Source organism: Pseudorca crassidens, chromosome 10 (genome assembly GCF_039906515.1).
Source record: "Pseudorca crassidens isolate mPseCra1 chromosome 10, mPseCra1.hap1, whole genome shotgun sequence".
Classification (NCBI taxonomy): Eukaryota; Metazoa; Chordata; class Mammalia; order Artiodactyla; family Delphinidae; genus Pseudorca; species Pseudorca crassidens.
This window is the reverse complement of record NC_090305.1, coordinates 71,210,431-71,229,573: the sequence shown is the minus strand read 5'-3', so window position 1 is coordinate 71,229,573 and position 19,143 is coordinate 71,210,431. Positions and strand designations below refer to the sequence as shown.

Sequence of the window (19,143 nt, the reverse complement as noted above, 5' to 3'; positions counted from 1 at the left end):
AGGTGAACGGATAAAGAAGATGTGGTACATATATACAATGGAATATTACTCAGCCATAAAAGGGAATGAAATTGGGTCATTTGTAGAGACGTGAATGCATCTAGAGACTGTCATACAAAGTGAAGTAAGTCAGAAAGAGAAAAACAAATATCATATATTAACGCAAATAGGTGGAACCTAGAAAATGGTACAGGTGAACCGGTTTGCAGAGCAGAAATTGAGACACAGAAGTAGAGAAAAAAACGTATGGACACCAAGGGGGGAAAGCGGCGGAGGGTGGTGGGGGTGGTGGGATGAATTGGGAGATTGTGATTGACATGTATACACTGATGTGTATAAAATGGATGACTAATAAGAAAAAATATATAAATAAAAAATAAACATTAAAAAAATGAAAAAATAAAAGAAAACATACATGCACCCCAATGTTCATAGCAGCACTGCTTACAATAACCAAGACATGGAAGCAACCTAAATGTCCATTGACAGATGAATGGATAAAGAAAATGTGGCATATATATACATATATATGCACAATGGAGTATTACTCAGCCATAAAAAAGAGTGAAATATTGCCATTAGCAGCAACATGGATGGACCTAGAGATGATCATACTGAGGGAAGTAAGTCAGACAGAGCAGGACAAACAATAATGATATTACTTATATGTGGAATGTAAAAAATAATACAGAGGAACTTATTTACAAAAGAGAAACAGACTCACAGACATAGAAAACAAAATTATGGTTACCAAAGGGGAAAGGGGGAGGGATAAATTAGGAGTATGGGATACACATTACTATATATAAAATAAACAAAAAGGATTTACTGTATAGCACAGGGAACTATATTCAATATCTTGTAGTAACCTACAATGGAAAAGGATCTGAAAAAGGATATATATATATATGTATGTATGTATATCTCCAAATCACTTTGCTGTACATCTGAAACTAACACAACATTGTAAATCAACTATACTTAGGAAAAAATAATTAATAAATTTTACAAATTTTTAAAAAGAAGCAATCACTGGAGCATCTCCCACTGTCCCTGCCTCTTTCTATTGAGGTTGCCTGGTTACTGCCTGCTGTCCTAAGAGGGTGTGGTTTCTGCTGGGTGGCCCTGCTGCCCATCACTTGGCCTGAGACAGCCGGCAGCTGTGGGACCTCCTGCAGTTCCTACTTTGTCCATTAGATGGCACAAGATGCCTTTGGCTGGGTCCATTGATCCAAGACACCAAGGGCACACATGGGGTCTTTTTCCCACCTGCAACCAGCAAGCAGAGATCTTAATTTTTTTTTTTTTTTTTGGTTGTGCCACGCGGCTCGTGGAATCTTAGTTCCCCAGCCAGGGATGGAACCCAGGCCCTTGGCAGTGAAAGCACGGAGTCCTGCAGAGTCCTAACCACTGGACTGCCAGGGAATTCCCTGCAAGCAGAGATCTTCACAGAAGATTCTTATCCCCTTCCCAGACTGGGAACCAGACACAGAGAGGAAGAGCACCTGCTCGAGGCCACACAACAAGTTTAGCCCCTGCCACAGGCTGCTTTTCTGCGGTGTGGAACGGGCTGCCCCCACATCCTGTTCCAGTAGACCCAGGCCTCCCCTGCAGTCACAGCTGGGGGCTGGCTGAGCTTAGATCCCCAGGGTGAGCTGGCAGGCTGAGGAGTTGTTGGGCCTCCCACCCACAGCTGGTGGCCACATGCTGGTTGAGGGTCTGTCTGGCTCAATCTCTAGCCAGACATTGGCCCCCAGCCCGGGCTACTAGGCTGAAACATCTCCCCAGGGAGATGGACGCAGAGGGGCTCCACCCCTCCAAGGGCCTAGGGTATGATCATCATCATGGCAGCTGCTGCACAAGCACCCCTCACCAGTTTATAGAGCCTGTTACACCTAAGGTGGCTGGTCCCTGGCTCTGGAAGGAGGAGACTGAGACCCAGAGAGGGAAAGGCCTTGGCCAAGTTTCTTCAGGGAATCCAGAGGCAAGGTGGCCTCCCTGAGTAGCACTTTGCCCAATCCCAGGTCAAGAGGCATGTATATTTTGAGGGGAGTTGGGGACAGGGAGACAGGGTCCCAGGTCCCTGCGTCCTTCTCATGCTGATTCAGAGACTGAGCTGTTTCTCTTTCAGGAATGAGATAGGAAGGGAGGTGGAGTCCCAGTACCCTCAGGAGCCTGAGAAGCAAGAGAGGGTCCCAGGAAGGGGCAGGACTGAGCAAGACCTGTTCTCAGGCTGCTGTGTGGCCTGGGCCACGTCCTTCATTCTCTGATGCCCCCAAGTTTCTTGACCACCATCTGAGGACCTGGGCTGGTAACTTGCAGGAGTTTCTAGAATCCTGGGAGTACCAGGATTCTTGCTCAAGGTGGAAATCTTAGCACCCAAGGCCTCAGATTCTGAGTGTAGGGGTCTGGAATGGGGTGGGGTGGCAGCTGTGGAGGGTGGAGACAGGGGCTGCTGTTGAGGGGGGGGAGGTCTCCCCACTTGCCCTACTCAACCCCTCAGCTCCATCTCCCGCCTTGTGCCTCTTCTGTGACTCTCCTGTCCCCTGGATCAGAGCTCAGAGCAGAGGGAGTTGGGGCATGAGCACCCACCCTTCACCCTTGGGAAGAACCCACCACTTCCCTGGTGACGCTCTGGGCCCTGAGGCTCAGTGAGGACTAGAGACTGAGGGAAGCAGGGCAATAAGGGCTTCTCTGGCACAGGGTGAATCCTGTTCCCTGCCCCAGTGGGCTGGGATGGGGCCTGGAGGCCAGACACGGACAGGCCTGAACAGCCGGCAGCCGTGGGACCTCCTGCAGTTCCTACTTTGTCCATTAGATGGCACAAGATGCCTTTGGCTGGGCCCATTGATCCAAGACACCAAGGGTGGAGAAGTCTGGGCATTCATCTATTGCCAATTGCAGATCTGTGAAGTGTGGCCAGACCTCAAGCCCCCCATCCAGCCCCTTGGGCTGGAATGACTCCCCCCAGGCAATCGGGCCCTGCCTGGGGAACTGGGGAGCCTGACCAAGACTTCAGGGGGCTGGGCCCTTGGTGTCAGGGACCAGGGCCCAGAATCAGTCTGTAGGGGTCTCTTTCATGGGCACCAGAGGGGCAAGGAGCAAAAGAGAGCCCAGCTAGACCCCCCTACCCAGCCCATCAACCTCTGATTTCCCTTCCAAGCTATTTCCCTCCTTGACATTTTGCTAGAGCTTAGGGACTTGGGTTTGTGGACATTTCTGTATAAACCACCCACAGCGCAGCTGGGAAGGAGTCTCCCAAAATGGGGAACTAGCTATTGTGACACAGAGGCATCAGCTGGGCCAGCCGAGGTGGAATGAGAGGCTGCAGGTAGATGGCAGGGCACTTGCTCCCTCCCTCTTCCTCCCCGCCTTCCTGGCCTGGGACGGGGTGGAGCTGTTGCCTTATAAGTGGCAGGCCTGGCGGCAACGGAGCAAACTACAACCAGCAGCAGCGGCAGTGGCAGGACCCAGGGCAGCTCTACAAGCAGCTTGGTGCCCCAGTTCCCCAGCATGGCCCCCTCAGCCTGGGCCATCTGCTGCCTCCTGTGGGGCCTCCTGCTCCGCGGTGGCAGCCTCAGCCCTGGCCCCAGCGTGCCCCGCCTGCGGCTCTCCTACCGAGGTAGGGCAGTGCGTACCCTGTTTGTGTGTGTGTTCCTGGGAGCCCCAGACCCTGCCATACCCCAGCTATGGGACCCCAGCCAGCCCAGGGCAGTCTGTTCTGACAGCAGGAGGGATGCATTCACTCCCAGCACAGGCTGTGGGAAGGACTTTACAGTCACTCCCTGGCATGTGCTCCCCGCTGGCCGCCAGAGGCAGGAGCCTGGGAGAAAGGCAGGGGGAGGGGGACAGGTCCTGGAAGACATGGCCAGGGTGGAGGTGGGAGAGACAGAGACACACTGGAGGAGAAACTGAGGGGACTGCTGAGAAAAGGAGAGAGACCTCAGCAGAGATGGGCAGAGAGAGATGGGGAGGGGGCAGAGAGGGCAGGTCTGGAGCATCTGTCTGCTCTCAGCTGGGCCCCTTGCCCAGGGCAGACAGTGGAGAAGAGGGCAGCATCCTGTCCCTCTCGTCCGCCCTGAAGTGGGGTCCCTCACCCTATGCCCCAGCCCTGTTCCCCCTCCTGCCTCTTGCAGCCCACTTTGCAATGCTGGCCTTTCCTCTTCCCCTCCATCCACGAGGCTCTTTGTAGCCTCCCTTCTTTGCCCATCCTGGCCCAGGAGGTTCCTCTGCAGATCTAACCTGATATGTTGTGCTGCAGCTGGCACAGGCCTCTTCTGAATCAGATGAGACAAAGGCTCTCCACAGATTCTTCTTCCTGGGGAAACCAGAGGGGTGATCACCTTCCCCCAGGAACCCCAGTCCAAGGAGGGAGACCCAGGCCTTCTCTGGAGAGTCGGAGGCAGGAGACATGGCTCCACTCTGGAGAGTCTGAAGGGAGTCACGGCGGGGGGTGAGGGGGCTGGCGGTTGTGGAATGTGGTCCTGCCCTGGGGCTGTGGCTTTGGGCTAAGTCTGGCTACAAGAAAAGGTTCAAATAGGGCAAATCTCCTCCAAAGTACTGTCAGGCATGGAGGGCTTCCTGGAAGAGGCTGTTAATGAGTTTGGGGATAGAGTGAGTGTTTGGGGATAGAGAGGATGACCTTTTGGGCTTGGATACCTCACCTTCCCAGTGGTGGCCATCGCCCCTTCCCACCACATCCTGCTGCTCTGCCCTTGCCCACCCATCATCTCCAGCTACCTAGCTGGACCCCAAGGACCTACTTCAGAATCCCCACCTCCTGGGGTCACCATACCCAGAGAGCCACTCCCATCCCTGGGGCCTGGTGGGCAGCGTCTATGGAAGAGAAAACCCTCTTTAGCCATATCGCTGGACCAGAGGCTAGAGATCCACCTGGCCATACCTGGCCTCTCCCACACCCAGGCCTTAGCCAGGTGCTCCCTCTGATGGAACGCTCTCCCCTGTCCATCTGCTTGTCCCACTGAGTCAGCCTTGTACGCTTCTCAGACCACCCACCCTTGCTCCAGGCTCTCCCAGTACTTCACCCAGCTTGCTGCCATAAGTTCTGCCAGTGGGGCCATCTTCCCTAGGGACTGGGTAGAGCACAGATGGGCCAGGGGGAAGGAGATGTTAACTGAATACCTGGGGGCCACGGAGTGAAGGTGTAGGGGGCAGGCCCCTGGGTAGTCTGGGCTGGGTGAGGGGCTCAGAGCCCCCTGTCCCACCCACCCCCAGGAGTCATTTCCCTGAAGCCCTCCAGCACCCCTTGCATGGAAACATTTTCCAGATGTGAGTGGGGGCGGGGATGGTGAATGCACAGCTGGGACACTCCACCTCCACAGATTGGCTAGAGAAGTGGGCTGAGCAGCAGGCCCTGACCCCCTCCCTCCCCCCCTCCTAGACCTCCTTTCTGCCAACCGCTCTGCCATCTTTCTCGGTCCCCGGGGCTCCCTGGACCTTCGGGCCCTCTACCTGGACGAGTACCGGGACCGCCTGTTTCTGGGCGGCCGCGATGCCATCTACTCACTGCGGCTGGACCAGGCATGGCTGGATCCCCGGGAGGTGAGCTGGACTGACTGGGAAGCGGCTCTGTCTGAGAGCTGGGCAACTCCAGATGGGAGGCCAGCTGGGTCAACTGAGGCTATGAGGTCAGGGGTCATACAGGCTGTGTTTCAGGTGCTGTGGCCACCGCAGCCCGGACAAAGGGAGGAGTGTGTTCGCAAGGGAAGAGATCTTTCGGTGAGTGATGTCGGGAGTGACTGCCCCCCACCATGACCAACACCCAGCCCCTGATCCCCAGGAGAGCCTGGGGCTGCTCCCCAGGTGCCTGTTCTGGGGCCACTTTAAGCAGATCTTGAAGGCTCCTGACGGTGCTGAAGAATCTACCCCCCCGCCCTAGATCATCCTCCCACCCCCCTCCTCCCCCTAGGTGGAGTGTGCCAACTTTGTGCGGGTGCTGCAGCCCCACAACCGGACCCACCTGCTGGCGTGTGGCACTGGTGCCTTCCAGCCAACCTGCGCCCTCATTGCCGTTGGGCATCGTGGAGAGGTGAGCCGGGGCGGCCCCGCAAGGGACTGGGAAGCAGTGACATTTCCTCCCTGTTGTCTGAACGCTCCCCATTGAGCCTGGGTCAGGGCAGAGGGGTCAGAGCCTGAAAGGCACCTTTGTGCCAGGGAGCTGACCCTGCCGGCAAGGTCCTGAATGAGGGCGCCTTCTGCCCACCCCCACTCTCCAGCCGCAAGCGATGGGCAGCAGCCGGGTTGGGGCTGGCTCTGCTTTCCTAGGTGACGCCTCTTCTCCCTCCCTCCCTCCCTCTCCCCAGCATGTGCTCCGTCTGGAGCCCCGCAGTGTGGAAAGTGGGCGGGGGAGGTGCCCACACGAGCCCAGCCGTCCCTTCGCCAGCACCTTTGTAGGTGGGTGATGCCCAGGTCAGGGCGGGCATGACAAGGGTGGGAGCCGGCCAATGTCACTGGGATGAGATGGGGTCTGGGTACAGGGCCTGGCCCTCCTCCCCTGACCCTACCCTCACCCTAGGAGGGGAGCTGTACACGGGCCTCAATGCCGACTTCCTGGGGCGTGAAGCCATGATCTTCCGGAGTGGGGGTCCCCGACCGGCCTTGCGTTCTGACTCTGACCAGAACCTCCTGCACGGTGAGCCCAGGGGTCTGCTGAGGGCAAGGCTGGCTGGGGTCTGCCCCTGGCACTGGCAGGGAGGTGGGAGAGCTGACGGTGGAGTGGGGACCAGAGGGGCAGCCCATCCCCACTCACTGCCTGGGACTCCGGCCTCCAATGGGGTCCCTGCACCTCTTCCCCTCCTCACTGGCTCACCCCCCACCCTGTTCCTCCTCTGTGAGGCCCCCACCAGCTTTACTGTGTTAACTCACAGAGCCCAGGTTTGTGATGGCCACCCGGATCCCTGACAACTCCGACCAGGACGATGACAAGGTGTACTTCTTCTTCTCGGAGACAGTCCCTTCACCTGATGGAGGCCCGGGCCGTGTCACTGTCAGCCGCGTGGGCCGCGTCTGTGTGGTGAGAGCTGTGGCAGGGACAGTGAGGTTCACATCCTGGCCGTATGTGCCTTCCCAGACCTGTCCCAAACTGCAGCAGTAGGCAAACTGAGGCGAGGGTGTAGAGCCGACATCCAGGCCTCCCCCACAAGGGTGAGGGTGGAGGAACAGGAGGAGGGGCCTGTCCTTGGGACACAAGGCTGACTGGTCCCCACTCCCCAGAATGACGCAGGCGGCCAGCGGGTGCTGGTGAGCAAATGGAGCACCTTCCTCAAGGCCAGGCTGCTCTGCTCCGTGCCTGGCCCTGGAGGTGCCGAGACCCACTTTGACCAGCTGGGTAAGGGCATGGCCAGGACAGGCTGGGTGAGGGCTGGGGAGGGCTCAGAGCCAGTGAGTGGCGGGCATTGGTCGTGGCCTTCTGTCTTCAGAGGACGTGTTCCTGCTGTGGCCCAATTCAGGGAAGAGCCTGGAGGTGTACGCTCTGTTCAGCACAGTCAGGTGGGCACACGGCCTCCCCTCCCCTCCACCCCGGCCCCGTCTCTGCACTGCAGCCTCCCCTGTTGAGCCCCTGCCTTCACGTCCGGCCTCGCCATGGGTCCCCGTCTCTGTCCCTGACTCGGTGACTCCGTGGCTGTACTCTCTGCCTGGGGGTCCTCGTTTTCTGGTCTCTGCTGACTGCAGGCACCATCATCCTCTGTCCTACCTATGGAACCAGGCTGCCCCCTTCCCGCCTCTGACAGCCTCCCTGGCCTGACTGTCCCTGTCCGCCCTTGGCAGTGCTGTGTTCCAGGGCTATGCCGTCTGCGTGTACCACATGGCTGATATCTGGGAGGTCTTCAAGGGGCCCTTTGCCCACCAAGATGGTCCCCAGCACCAGTGGGGGGCCTATGCGGGCAAGGTACCCTTTCCCCGTCCTGGTGTGGTAAGTATCTGCCTGGGACCAGGGCAGGGAAGAGGGCTGAGTAGATGCCAGGAGGGGCTCTGCCTGAGGACAGGCCTGTGTCTGCATGCAGCCCCAAGGCAGTGGCTGAGCTGGGGCTCCAGAGTAGCTGGGCTGGGTGGGGTGAGGATGGGAGCAGAGCCCAGACCACACTAAGGATTCTCTCCTACAGCATGAAGGGTCCACAAGTGGTCCCTCTGAGGTTGGCGTGCCCAGCCAGTGGAGCCTAGAAACAGACTGGGGTGGGGAATGTGACATCATAGGAAGCTTCAGGCACTCCCTTTGCTGCTGCCCACAGTGCCCCAGCAAGATGACCGCACAGCCAGGACGACCCTTTGGCAGCACCAAGGACTACCCGGATGAGGTGCTGCAGTTTGCCCGAGCCCACCCACTTATGTTCCGGCCAGTGCGTCCTCGGCGGGGTCGCCCCGTCCTTGTCAAAACCCACCTGGCCCAGCAGCTGCGTCAGATCGTGGTGGACCGCGTGGAGGCAGAGGACGGGTCCTATGACGTCATCTTCCTGGGGACGGGTGGGTGGGCTGAGTGGGGTGGCCGGGCAGGGGAGGTGTGTGAGGACCTATGCCCCCCCTTCCTCTCCCACTGACACCTCCTCCCCTGCCCCAGACTCAGGCTCCGTGCTCAAGGTCATTGCCCTCCAGGTGGGGGACCCTGATGAACCTGAGGAGGTGGTTCTGGAGGAGCTCCAGGTGTTTAAGGTGAGTGGGGGCAACTGATGGGAAGGGTCCCCTCAAGCCCCGTCCCTGCGTCTAGGCCTGGCTACGAGAAAGCAGGAGCAAAGTACAGGAGGGAGATGGGCCTGCTGTACTGAACTTGCGGCCAGTGGGGAGTGAAAGTGATGACGCTCACTACTGCAGAGGCCTTGCCGATGCTTCAAAATGACTGCAGGGCCTGGAGACGCAGCCTGTGAGCTGAGAGCTGGGGGGCCCAGTGAGGGATGGCCAAGGCGATCACCCCTTGACAAAGCCCTGCCAGGGGCTGCCAAGTTGCACTGAGGGGCAGCTGACACCCTAAGTCCCCAAGGGGTTCTGTTGACCCCTCTATAGAGTCAGACAGGGGATCATCTGTGTTTGGGGAACTGTTGTGCTTCCCCACATGGGATGGGTGATTTGGGACAGCTGCCTCATTGCTGGGGAACAGGACTGTGGGAGGGGACGCCAGAGCTTTGTGCTTGTAGCCAAGCCTTGGAGGCCAGCCAGGGAGAGAGGACCTTTCTAACGTAGGAGAGACTGTCTGGCCTTAGTTGCCAGGGAGTGCACTGACCTGGGAAAAAGATGGTTTCCACCCAGAGTCTGGAAGAGGCTGAAAACAGGGACGCAGGGGAGGTCTTCCTTCTTTCCCAGGTGCCAACACCCATCACTGAGATGGAGATCTCCGTCAAAAGGGTAAGAGTAGCTGACATCTCTCCCCACTCCTCCTTCCTCTCCACCTGTCTCCTGAAGTTTCCCTGAGCACTGCTGTTGTCTGATGGAAAGCTGAGTCACAGCAGGCCCTGCGGCTGCCTGATTAAGCCCTGCAATGAGGGTTGAGAGTTCAGCTGGGAGCTGAGATTCCCACGCATGAAACCAGTGGGAGTGGGAGGCCCGGAGTAAGTGAGCATGTGTTCAGATAAGGGGAGATCCACAAAGGCCGTTTCCTCAGGGGAGACAAAAACGTGCTTGAAAACAAGATGCAGATTTTAAATCAAATAGACTTTAGAGGCCTGCTGTGTGTCCTTTTGCAAGTGGCAAAATCTCCCCAAGTTCATCTGCCCCAGTTCATCTTTGGGTAAATCTCGACTTTTGTACTGGGATTGCTTAAAGCAGAGCTCACCTCCAAAGTCAGGGGCAAGACAGGATAAAGGCCATTGGGGTAGAGGGCAAAGGTCTGCTGCCGGGAGGGTCTTGAGAAGCCCCCTAGAGAAAAGACCCCAGGTGTGCCCCATTCCCTCCACGTCCTAACATAGGATCTGATGTAGATCAGGTGGGTGATAAACATTTTTTCTTCTGGGAATGCACTCAGGAGGTTCTGGAAGACTCTTGCAAATGTCAGGGGTCTCAGGAAAGCCAAGGGAGCTGAGAGCCTGCAGCTGCTTCCAGGCAGAGCACAGGCTCACCTTGGGCTCTGCCTATGTTCCTCCCAGCAAATGCTGTATGTGGGCTCGAGGCTGGGTGTGGCCCGGCTGCAGCTGCACCAGTGTGAGACTTACGGCAGTGCCTGTGCAGAGTGCTGCCTGGCCCGGGACCCGTACTGTGCCTGGGATGGTGCCTCCTGTACCCGCTACCGGCCCGGCACCAGCAAGCGCCGGTTCCGCCGGCAGGACATCCGGCATGGCAACCCTGCCCTGCAGTGCCTGGGCCAGAGCCAGGAGGGTGAGTGGCAGCGGGCATGGGGGCACCAGCTGGGCTCTCACAGGGCCCCCACTCACCCCTGTGGCCTGGGCTTGACCCCTGTGAAGTATGGCCTCAGGCCGTTCTTGTAGTAACAGGCAGTCCTCAGTTTCCGTACGTGGGCAGCTCCTGTCAGCATATAGGTTAGGGTCTTTGGGCAGAGTGAGCGGCTTAGGGATCAGTAGACACCTAGGTCCCTGTCGCATTCATGGGGGCTCCTGGACTGAGGGAGTCAGTGGGTGGTCCCAGGGGTCCTATAGTTCCTGAGCTGAGCCCACCTCCAAATCCTTCCAGAGGAGACTGCGGGACTCGTGGCGACCACCACAATCTACGGCACAGAGCACAACAGCACCTTCCTGGAGTGCCTGCCCAAGTCCCCCCAGGCCGCTGTGCGCTGGTTCTTACAGAGGCCAGGGAACGAGAGGCCTGACCAGGTGAGCAAGGACCCTGGCTCCAGCCTGCCTGTGTCCTGAGGTCATACCCCTCCATGAACTCTGGGGGGAACTTGCCAAGATCAACTTAAGAAAAGTATGTATTAAAGCCCCTGGGGTGCCTAGAAGGAGGTGCCCCTGTTCCTGCCATCTGGGAACACCCAGGCCAGATGTGGTAGAACTTCTCCAGTGACAGGGAGCCCACAAACTCCTGGGCACTGAGCTAGGCTCTGTCTGAGAGCTGGGTAGCAGAGATAGAAGAGAGGAAAGGGGTCTAGGCTGGTCAGGAAGGCCTCCATGCTTACACATATGGCTCATCTTCGAAGGGGTCTCTTCCGCAGGGGTTCTTGGTCCTCCTCTGCCTTAGGCCTGGGCCCCTGATCACTGGCCCTTGCACACACACCTCTACCACACACAAACACTCACACACTGCCTGGCCCCACACGTCCTCCCTGGAGTCCAGCTGTCTGCCTAGGCCCTCTCCTCCCCCATCCAGAAAAGTCTGTCAAGCCCAGAGATGGCTTCAGTCTGGGGCCTGAGGCTGGGTGTGGGTGGGGGCAGGGTGAAGAACCATTCACAAGCCACTCCCACGGGTAGGGAAGAGGAGGGAGTGGGTTGATTACAGGAGGGGCTCTCCTTCCAGCTTGAGAACTGGAGGAGGCCAGCCTTGGGCCAGCTGTTGGGCTGGGCACTGAGAAGTCTCCCCCAGTGGGGAAGGGGCAGGGGAGCGATGAGATGGAGTTACACAACACTCACCACCCAAGCAGTGCTGCCTCAAAGTACACATGTGCGGACTAAAGCCCAGACAGGGTCCAGGCCAGAGACAGGGCTGGATCGGAACCGTGTTCCACCTGTGATGGGGCTGTGGGCCCTGCACTGTGGGGGGAGTGGGCAATGCAGACCAAGACAGGGAGGGCTGTGTGTGTGTGTGTGTGTGTGTGTGTGTGTGTGTGTGTGTAGAATGGAGGGGAGCTCTTGTCCTTGGTCTGGGGGTATAGCCCCCCTGAGTAAAAGCCCATAAATACTCTTTAACACTCTGTTCCCTGGGAATATGTGCCAGGGCCCCCCAAGGCCAAGACAGGGGATCCAGAGCTCTGAGTAGGGGAGAAACCAGTCAGTCAAATCTTTGAGAAGGCCCTATCCTGGATTATGGGAAGGTGAGTCCCTGCCTGCAATTAGCTCACGGTCGAGGATGCTGAGCCAGCCAAGCTGCTGGGAAGGGGAGAATGAGCCCTGAGATGGCAAATTTGGAAAAGCAGGGGCAGAGAAGCTGATGGTGCAGGCCCTGCTCCAGGCTCCCTCACGCCCTCCCACACCCCCAGCAGGTGAAGACAGATGAGCGCATCCTGCAAACGGAACAGGGGCTGCTGTTCCGCAGGCTCAACCGCCTGGATGCGGGCACCTACACCTGCATGACGCTGGAGCACGGCTTCTCCCAGGTGGTGGTCCGCCTGGCTCTGGAGGTGATCATGGCTGCACAGCTTGACACTCTGTTCCCCGGGGAGCCGAGGCCAGAGGAGCCTGCAGCCCAAGGAGGCCCGGCCTCCACCCCCTCCAAGGCCTGGTATAAGGACATCCTGCAGCTCATCGGCTTCGCCAACCTGCCCCGGGTGGATGAGTACTGCGAGCGTGTGTGGTGCCCCTCCCGCAGCCGAGGCCGCAGCAAACAGGCCAAGGGCAAGAGCTGGGTGGGGCTGGAACTAGGCAAGAAGGTAAAGAGCCGGGTGCAAGCCGAGCGTAATCGGACACCCCGGGAGGTGGAGGCCACATAGAAGAGTGAGGAGGAGGGTGTGGTCGGGATGGGCCAAGCGGCCAGCAGGAGCCCCCAGCCTCTCCCACCCACCCAGCTAGGGCAGAGGGGGCCAACATGCCTGATTGCCTCTTAGAGATGGGAATCTCTGCCCCCAGACCCCTACCAGGCAACCCACAGGATAGGCTGGGGCCTGATGGAGGGCCTTATGTCCTGGGCCTGTTCCCTGCCGCTCTCTGTGCTCTCAGTCCCAGGCTGGAGCCAGCACCCTCGGGCTGCTGGCAACTCCAGTGGGCCTGCTATTTGTTCTTGAACGAGGCCCCCAGAGCACATTTCCACTTGTGCCGGAGGCGAGAGGGCTGGGTGATTTTTACCCAGGCTGCAGAACAATGGCCATTCTGAGTGACCCTTAGACTGGGTGTGTGGGTGCAGCTGAGGAGGTGTCTGGGCAGGGAGCCCTCAGGCAGCTGAGGAGGGTGGAAGTTGCCTCTAAGCTAGTACCTGCTAAGAAGACCTACCCTGACTGAGGTGGGGAGGGAAAGTGGAGGCGCTGAGAAGGTGGAACAGCAAGACCCCCTCACACTTTGTGCCCTGATATCTTGGTAGTTCCCTGCCACTCCACAACCCCTCTTCTGCATCTCAGAATCACAGAAGCATAGACTACTAGAGCTCCCTGGGACCTGGGGATGGTCTGGACCTCCCAGCCTGACATCCCTTCATCGGGTCTCGGAGCAGCCAGGCCAGGTTTCCTGGGATGCCCACACCCCCTGATGGGATTGCCCCTCCCCACCATCAGGGTCTCCATGTTGATGAGCAGGGAGGGGGTGAATTCTAGGAGAATGTTATCCCCCAACTCTGTGGACTAGAGATAGGGAGAGGGGAGCTGGGGAAGTGTGGGGTGTTTCGAGGAGTGGGCTGTCTTTCCCAGGGCAATGCAAGCTGACCCACAGCCTGGGAGGGTGGGGACGTGGCAGCTCTAGGAGCAAGCTGCAGCTGGTGGTCAGGACAAGGGGCAGGGCTTTGCCTGGGAGGCCACAGAAGACTGAGGCTTTTGAGATGGGGAGAGGGTGGGAGACCCTAGGACCGCCTATGGGACCCAGGGGCAGGCATTCTCAAGGACTCCAGAAGGCATCAATTAGCCCAGGAGCCAGATGTTTCCCACCCTGGGATCTTTGGTTTCTGCTAAATAAGGGTTTGTCACGGATGGTTCATTTATGAAGCCTTTTTTTCTTTTAAGGGAAAAAAAATGTAGGGGGAAGCTTCTAAGTCCTGCTGGTTCTTGGGGGGTGCTGCTGGCTCAGGTAGCCAGGACGCAATCTGTCTGGGCGTGTAGGGAGGTGTTTTTGCCATCAGCAGTAATGTGTTTCTTGGGCTGGGGAGCATGGAGGCGGAGGAGGAAGAGGACTAAATGAAAAGTTGTTCCCAGCCTGCATGTGAACAAATCAGTGACGCACAAAACCGACAGGAGGGAGACAAGAGCATCAGGTTTGAGATTCCCTCCATTAAAAACCAAGATGAAGGAAGGAGGAAAAAACAGATAAAAAGCAAGACACGGCTTCCTGCCCCACTGAACTCAAACCCAGACTCTGTCTGCCTTGGATTTTATCCGAGCCACCCCCGCACTCCTTCCCCCCACCCCCCCCCCCCAGCCCCTACCACCTCTAGAGAACTGGAGTCCGAAAAAGGCCCCTCTTCCCATCTTTGCAGAGTGAGTGAACCAGAAGCACTGAGGTTAACCTGACAGCACTTTGGGAAGCCTCTGGCCTGGGGTAGCTGTGGCTGGGATGTCAGTACGTAAAAGCAGAGGAGGAGGACCGTGGAGGGGAGGAGGAGAGAGAGGCCATGGAAGAGGGTGGGGAGACAGCGCAGAGCCCCAGGAATGGGTGTCAGAGCTGCAGCCAGCTCTGCCCCTCTATCCCAGGCTCTGCACTGGCCGCTAGGCTGGGTCCCCTGGGGAAGTTACTCTGGAAAACAGAGGGAGAAGGAGTTAAAAATCCTGAACAAGGAACACCTGCGCTTGGAAAATTGTGGACAGCTTCTACTGGTCCATACCCCACCCCCGCCCCGCTTCCACGGTACCGTGTGTTATTCACTCCTGGAAATGCTTCTATGTGTGAATTCTATTTTTGTATTCATATGTTGAGATGAGCCTTGTGGTTTCTCTGTCTTCAAAGCACGCTTCTCATAATTACTATTCTTTTTATCGTCACCACCCCTGAGAGCTGGTGAGGATAGCACAGGGGTTTTCCACACAACCTGCAAGGAAAGGAATGAAGTTAATACTTACATCACATAATTATTACCATTATTGTATCTGTGTATTTCTGTACTAAATTAACTGATGCCATTTGTGTGAGCTGGAAATGAGGGGCTTTCCCTGTCCTTTCCAGGAGGGAGAAACCACCCTGGGTGGCATTTTCTAGACGGGAAGGAGATGGGTATCAGAGGAAGGAAGGAGTCAGAGGGCTTTGCCTATGAAGCTGAGATTGCTTATTAAATTAGGAAAATCCTGTCCCGCGGGCTTCTGAGACTTCTTGGAACTTCAGGAAAACCTTGAGCCAGGGGTAAAAAATGCTGGCAAAGGGCAGCTGGGCACGTAGGCAGCACTGCTCCTTTTTCACAATAACACTTGACTTTGTGATAGCGACACTTGGCCTGGTGCCTGTCTTCATCAGCCACATACCAACGTATATTAAGACCACTGTGCTCTTGCCTGGGGGGCCAGGCTGTGCTGTGGGAGCTGCAGCTTTGGCAGAGGAGGGGGAGCCCCAGAGTCTGGCCTGCGGGGCAGGATGCAGGAGACGCCTCTCCCCCAGCCCCACTCCCCCAGTGACATCATGATCCTGCCCAAAGAGCAGACTCCACTGGTGCTGGAGGGAGATGGGTAAAGGCAGGGATGCTTTAAAGATGGGAGGGACATCACCCCACCTCACCACAGAGATTAGCCTCTTGCTTGGATGGCCTCCTCAATCTGTGCTATGGACTAGGGGGCTTAACAGTCATCAGTCCCATCTTGCAGCCCAGGCCCTGGAGCAGGACCCCTGCTTTCACCTCCTGGACCCTGCACAAGCACCCAGGCCTCACAGAAAGTGAAACCCTGTTGCCCGGCCTCGGGCAATCACCACCCATCTGAGAAGCATCATCAGAGCACCATTTGGTATGGAGTGCTGGGCTGGGAGGCTGTGTGAATGCAACCTCAGAGCCCCCTTCTCTCCTCGGGTGCACGGTGCCTCTGCTCCCACATCACCACCCCCCACACCCTGAAGACCCCTTGGGCATGGACTTCCCCCAGCCCCTCACCACCACCCTCATCTCCAGCCCTATTTCCTGCCTCAGGGATTTCACTCTATCTTCCTCTCCCAGCTTTTTCCTCTAAGTCTCATACTTCCCCTGGTCTTTGGTCCTGTTTCATGATTTCCCAAACAGGTTTAGAACTGGAAAGGGGCTTCGAGAAAGGGGCTAGTCAAACGTTGTCCTTTGGAACAACTGTCTCATGAGATCCTCGACAATGGTCAAATAAACATGGGATTTCTCTCCCCTTAGCCCCTACAGAGCTGTGCACTGCCTGCTTGCTTGCCCTGTGAAATCCCTGAGGAGCTCACAATGATTTCTCATTAATTGGCATGCCTACTATGTGCTACATGATCCTCCAAAACATGTGGCCCTCTATCCTTTTTTTTTTCCCATGGAGCAGTTACCACCTCATGTTTCTAATGTTTTGAAGAGCATACTTTGGGAAAATGCTGGTTAGATTAATTCCCTCCCTTTACATTTGAGATTAATTTATTAATCTCTGCCTTCTAAGCCTGTAAACTCTGGAGCCCCTGACTTCGCAGATGGAATAGCCACATCTTGGTTTCCCATGGCTGGCACCAGAGCAGGACCTGCCACCCCAGGACCAGGGCTGCCAAGCTGCCAGTCTGCTGTCCCTTGGGCCTGGACTCTGCCCTGCCTCTGGCTCCTGTTCTCCCACAGCCAGCCTGCCTCCCCAGCCCATTTCCTACTCCTCCTGTGTCTGGCATCATCCACTGTGGAGGGCTGGGATTTACCCCAAGCTTGTGGCTGTCCTGCAGTCCAAAAGACTAGTTTCTAAAGAAAGGTGAGGGGCAGGGTAGGGGCAGAATAAGGGCGGAAAACAGCCCTTTTCACTTTCTCAAATGGCTTCTGTGCTTCCCTTTCATTCAGCTAAACCTGGGTCAGGTCCCAGACACCCATAGAATCCTCCAGCTTCAGGAGTGGGCAGGCAGCAGCCATCAGGAGGCAGGTCTGTCTCCTGCCAGGTTATCTTCTCTGTGGGCTCACAATGGCCCCAGATGCAGCTAGAGCCAGGTAGGTCGCAGAGAACTCTCTCGTGCCTCTGCAGTCCAGCAAACTGAGGTGTCTCCAGCTAGCCACATCTCCTTATAAGTAGCAGACAGTTGCTCAGAAACAGACCAATTTCCACCCAAGTTAAGGATTAACCCCAGCCTCACCCAAGTACTAGTCTGCAGGGGCTCTGGCAAGGAGAAAAGTTCAATACACACCAGGATCAAATCCCCAGGGATTTCTGAGATTATAAACTTGGCCCTGGTGTGCAGAAAGAAGGAATGAGTGGGGCTAGGTTTGGATATAATACCTGCTAAAGAGCTCAAGGATTGTTGGACCCCCACCCTGGCTCCTCTTCCAGACTCACCCACCCTCCTGGTGCACAGGAGATGAAGTAACAGCAGCTGTGGCCCTGTGTCCACTTCCCACTGCCCAGCCCCAGCCTGCCTTTGTGTGAGTACCACTGCTGGCCCCCTCTTCCTTAGAGGCTGTGTCCTAATGAAGCCTTTCACTTTCCCTGCTGGATTTTCATTAAGGAACCTCCTGGTTCCTCAATGATGCCTTTAAAAAAATCATTCTCCACTGAGGATTGGAAATGCTGCACAGTCTCTAGGGAGGCCTTGAAAGGAATGCCCACCTTCACCCTCACACCAGGCCCCCAGCAGTCAAATAGTAGCTTGTACTCAGGGATTCTGCTATGAGGAGGACTCAGGTGACCAGTCTTGACCCCTTTCCCCCAGGGACAAAGATGACTGGAGCACACCCTAATCCATCCCAGTGGGGTGTGTTTCACCGCCAAGAACATCCCATTGGGCAGAGAGGGAAGACCAGGGCAAGGGGACAGTTGTGGGCTGGAGAGGATTCCGAAGTGAATCAAGAGACCTAAAGCAGAGTCCAAGTGTCTGCCATCAAATGGAGGAGACAGTATTAAGAGACACTTAAAGCCCAGATTTGCCTGTTAGAAGGACAAGGGGTCTCTGCTCTCACAGATAAAGGTATAGAAGAATGACATGGCAGACCAGCAGCTTGCTTTATGGGCATGACCTCATCTGTTCACTCTGCCCCCTCCCCACCCCACCCCCCCAGCTGATAAGAATCTGGTGCTGTTTCCTGTAGTCCAAGGGTCTCAGACAATGGTGTGAACGGCTGGCCCTACTGGAAAGGACCATTGTTCAGGGAAGAAAAAACAACACACTAGCACAAAGCCAGGGCAGGACCTGCCTAAATATAAGGGCCTGTTAACATATCTATGACTTCCAAGTGAGGGGACACAATGGGGAATTGTTTCTGGAGAGACTAGGTTCCCCTCCAGAATGCTCCTGGGGGCTGGGGATGGCTTTGATGGCCCAGACAGGTCTCAGATGCTCTGTGAGGGACAGACATTGATGGCGCAGATGTCTTCCTGTTTATTAGAGGTGCACTTCAGGGCAGGCCCAAGGAACAAGTTTATACCAAAGACAAGGGGGAGAAGCTCCTGGGCTTCACTCCCTCTGTGGAGGCCTCATGCTGTCACACTGCTCAGAGATCCCAGGGCTAGAGGTGGTTTGCTAGGGAAAAGTGAGATTATTTTCTGAAAAACATCAACTCTTTGGTTTATGGCCTGCAATTGCCATGTTGCTTTTTGGAAAAAATGTACAACGCATGAGACCCTTGCAAATAGCCAACGCCTCTGGAATGGGGCTCCCTGGCTTAGTCTGTTAGGGAGCCTTCTCATACCTAGGAGCCCTTGTGATACTGCAATTCACCTCCAGTCAGCCTGGAAGCACACAGGGAGCTGACGCTGTGTCCCTGGGGTCAGGGCCAATGGAGGTGCTGTTTCTCATAGCAACCTCCTGCCCTGCCAACAAGAAGTTAGAGCCTTTGAACCACCAACCAAAGTCCCTGATGTCAGAGAGAGAGAGAAAGAGAGAGAGAGAGAGAGAGAGAGTGTGTGTGTGTGTGTGTGTGTGTGTGTGTAGCAGGAGAGTAGGGCAGAAGAGGAACAGAATCATATTACCCATTCCCCTTGGGACTGGCAGTCCCCATTTTTAGGGGTGAGAGGAGGGCAGCTGGGGTTAGGAGGATCACTTTGGGTCTGGGAGACCATGAAGGCAGTCCTATCTGAGGACCTGACCTATGATAGAAGTGTCATTAGTAACATCTATACTAACCTCTAGATATAACAGGAGCACAACTCATGGATAAACTTGAATGGATGTGTTTAGAACAAGTGAATAGCAGTAAGTCCTGTGCAATCCCCAAATAGAAGCAAGTTTTCATAAGCCCTTCACAACCTTCCAGACCTAAAGGGTTATAATCTTCTTCCTCAACATGCTCACA

General features: G+C 56.3%; 1 protein-coding gene across 3 annotated transcripts; it reads left to right on the top strand.

Moving 5' to 3' along the window:
* The first annotated feature begins 3,449 nt into the window (after nt 1-3,449).
* SEMA3G (semaphorin 3G) lies at nt 3,450-14,827 on the top strand. 3 transcript variants are annotated; one of them, XM_067754667.1, is made up of 16 exons: nt 3,450-3,622; nt 5,402-5,562; nt 5,677-5,739; nt 5,930-6,049; nt 6,324-6,414; nt 6,536-6,652; nt 6,888-7,033; nt 7,234-7,348; nt 7,440-7,509; nt 7,789-7,933; nt 8,250-8,481; nt 8,576-8,667; nt 9,313-9,354; nt 10,092-10,320; nt 10,633-10,772; nt 12,095-14,827. In XM_067754667.1, exons 1-16 carry the CDS (start codon nt 3,514-3,516, stop codon nt 12,539-12,541), a joined length of 2,319 nt encoding a protein of 772 aa, XP_067610768.1. In that variant the 5' UTR covers nt 3,450-3,513; the 3' UTR covers nt 12,542-14,827. The 3 variants fall into 3 exon arrangements, with proteins under 3 accessions (XP_067610768.1, XP_067610767.1, XP_067610769.1); XM_067754666.1 differs by having other exon boundaries at nt 12,092-14,827; XM_067754668.1 differs by lacking the exon at nt 9,313-9,354 and having other exon boundaries at nt 12,092-14,827.
* Nucleotides 14,828-19,143: the final 4,316 nt, after the last annotated feature.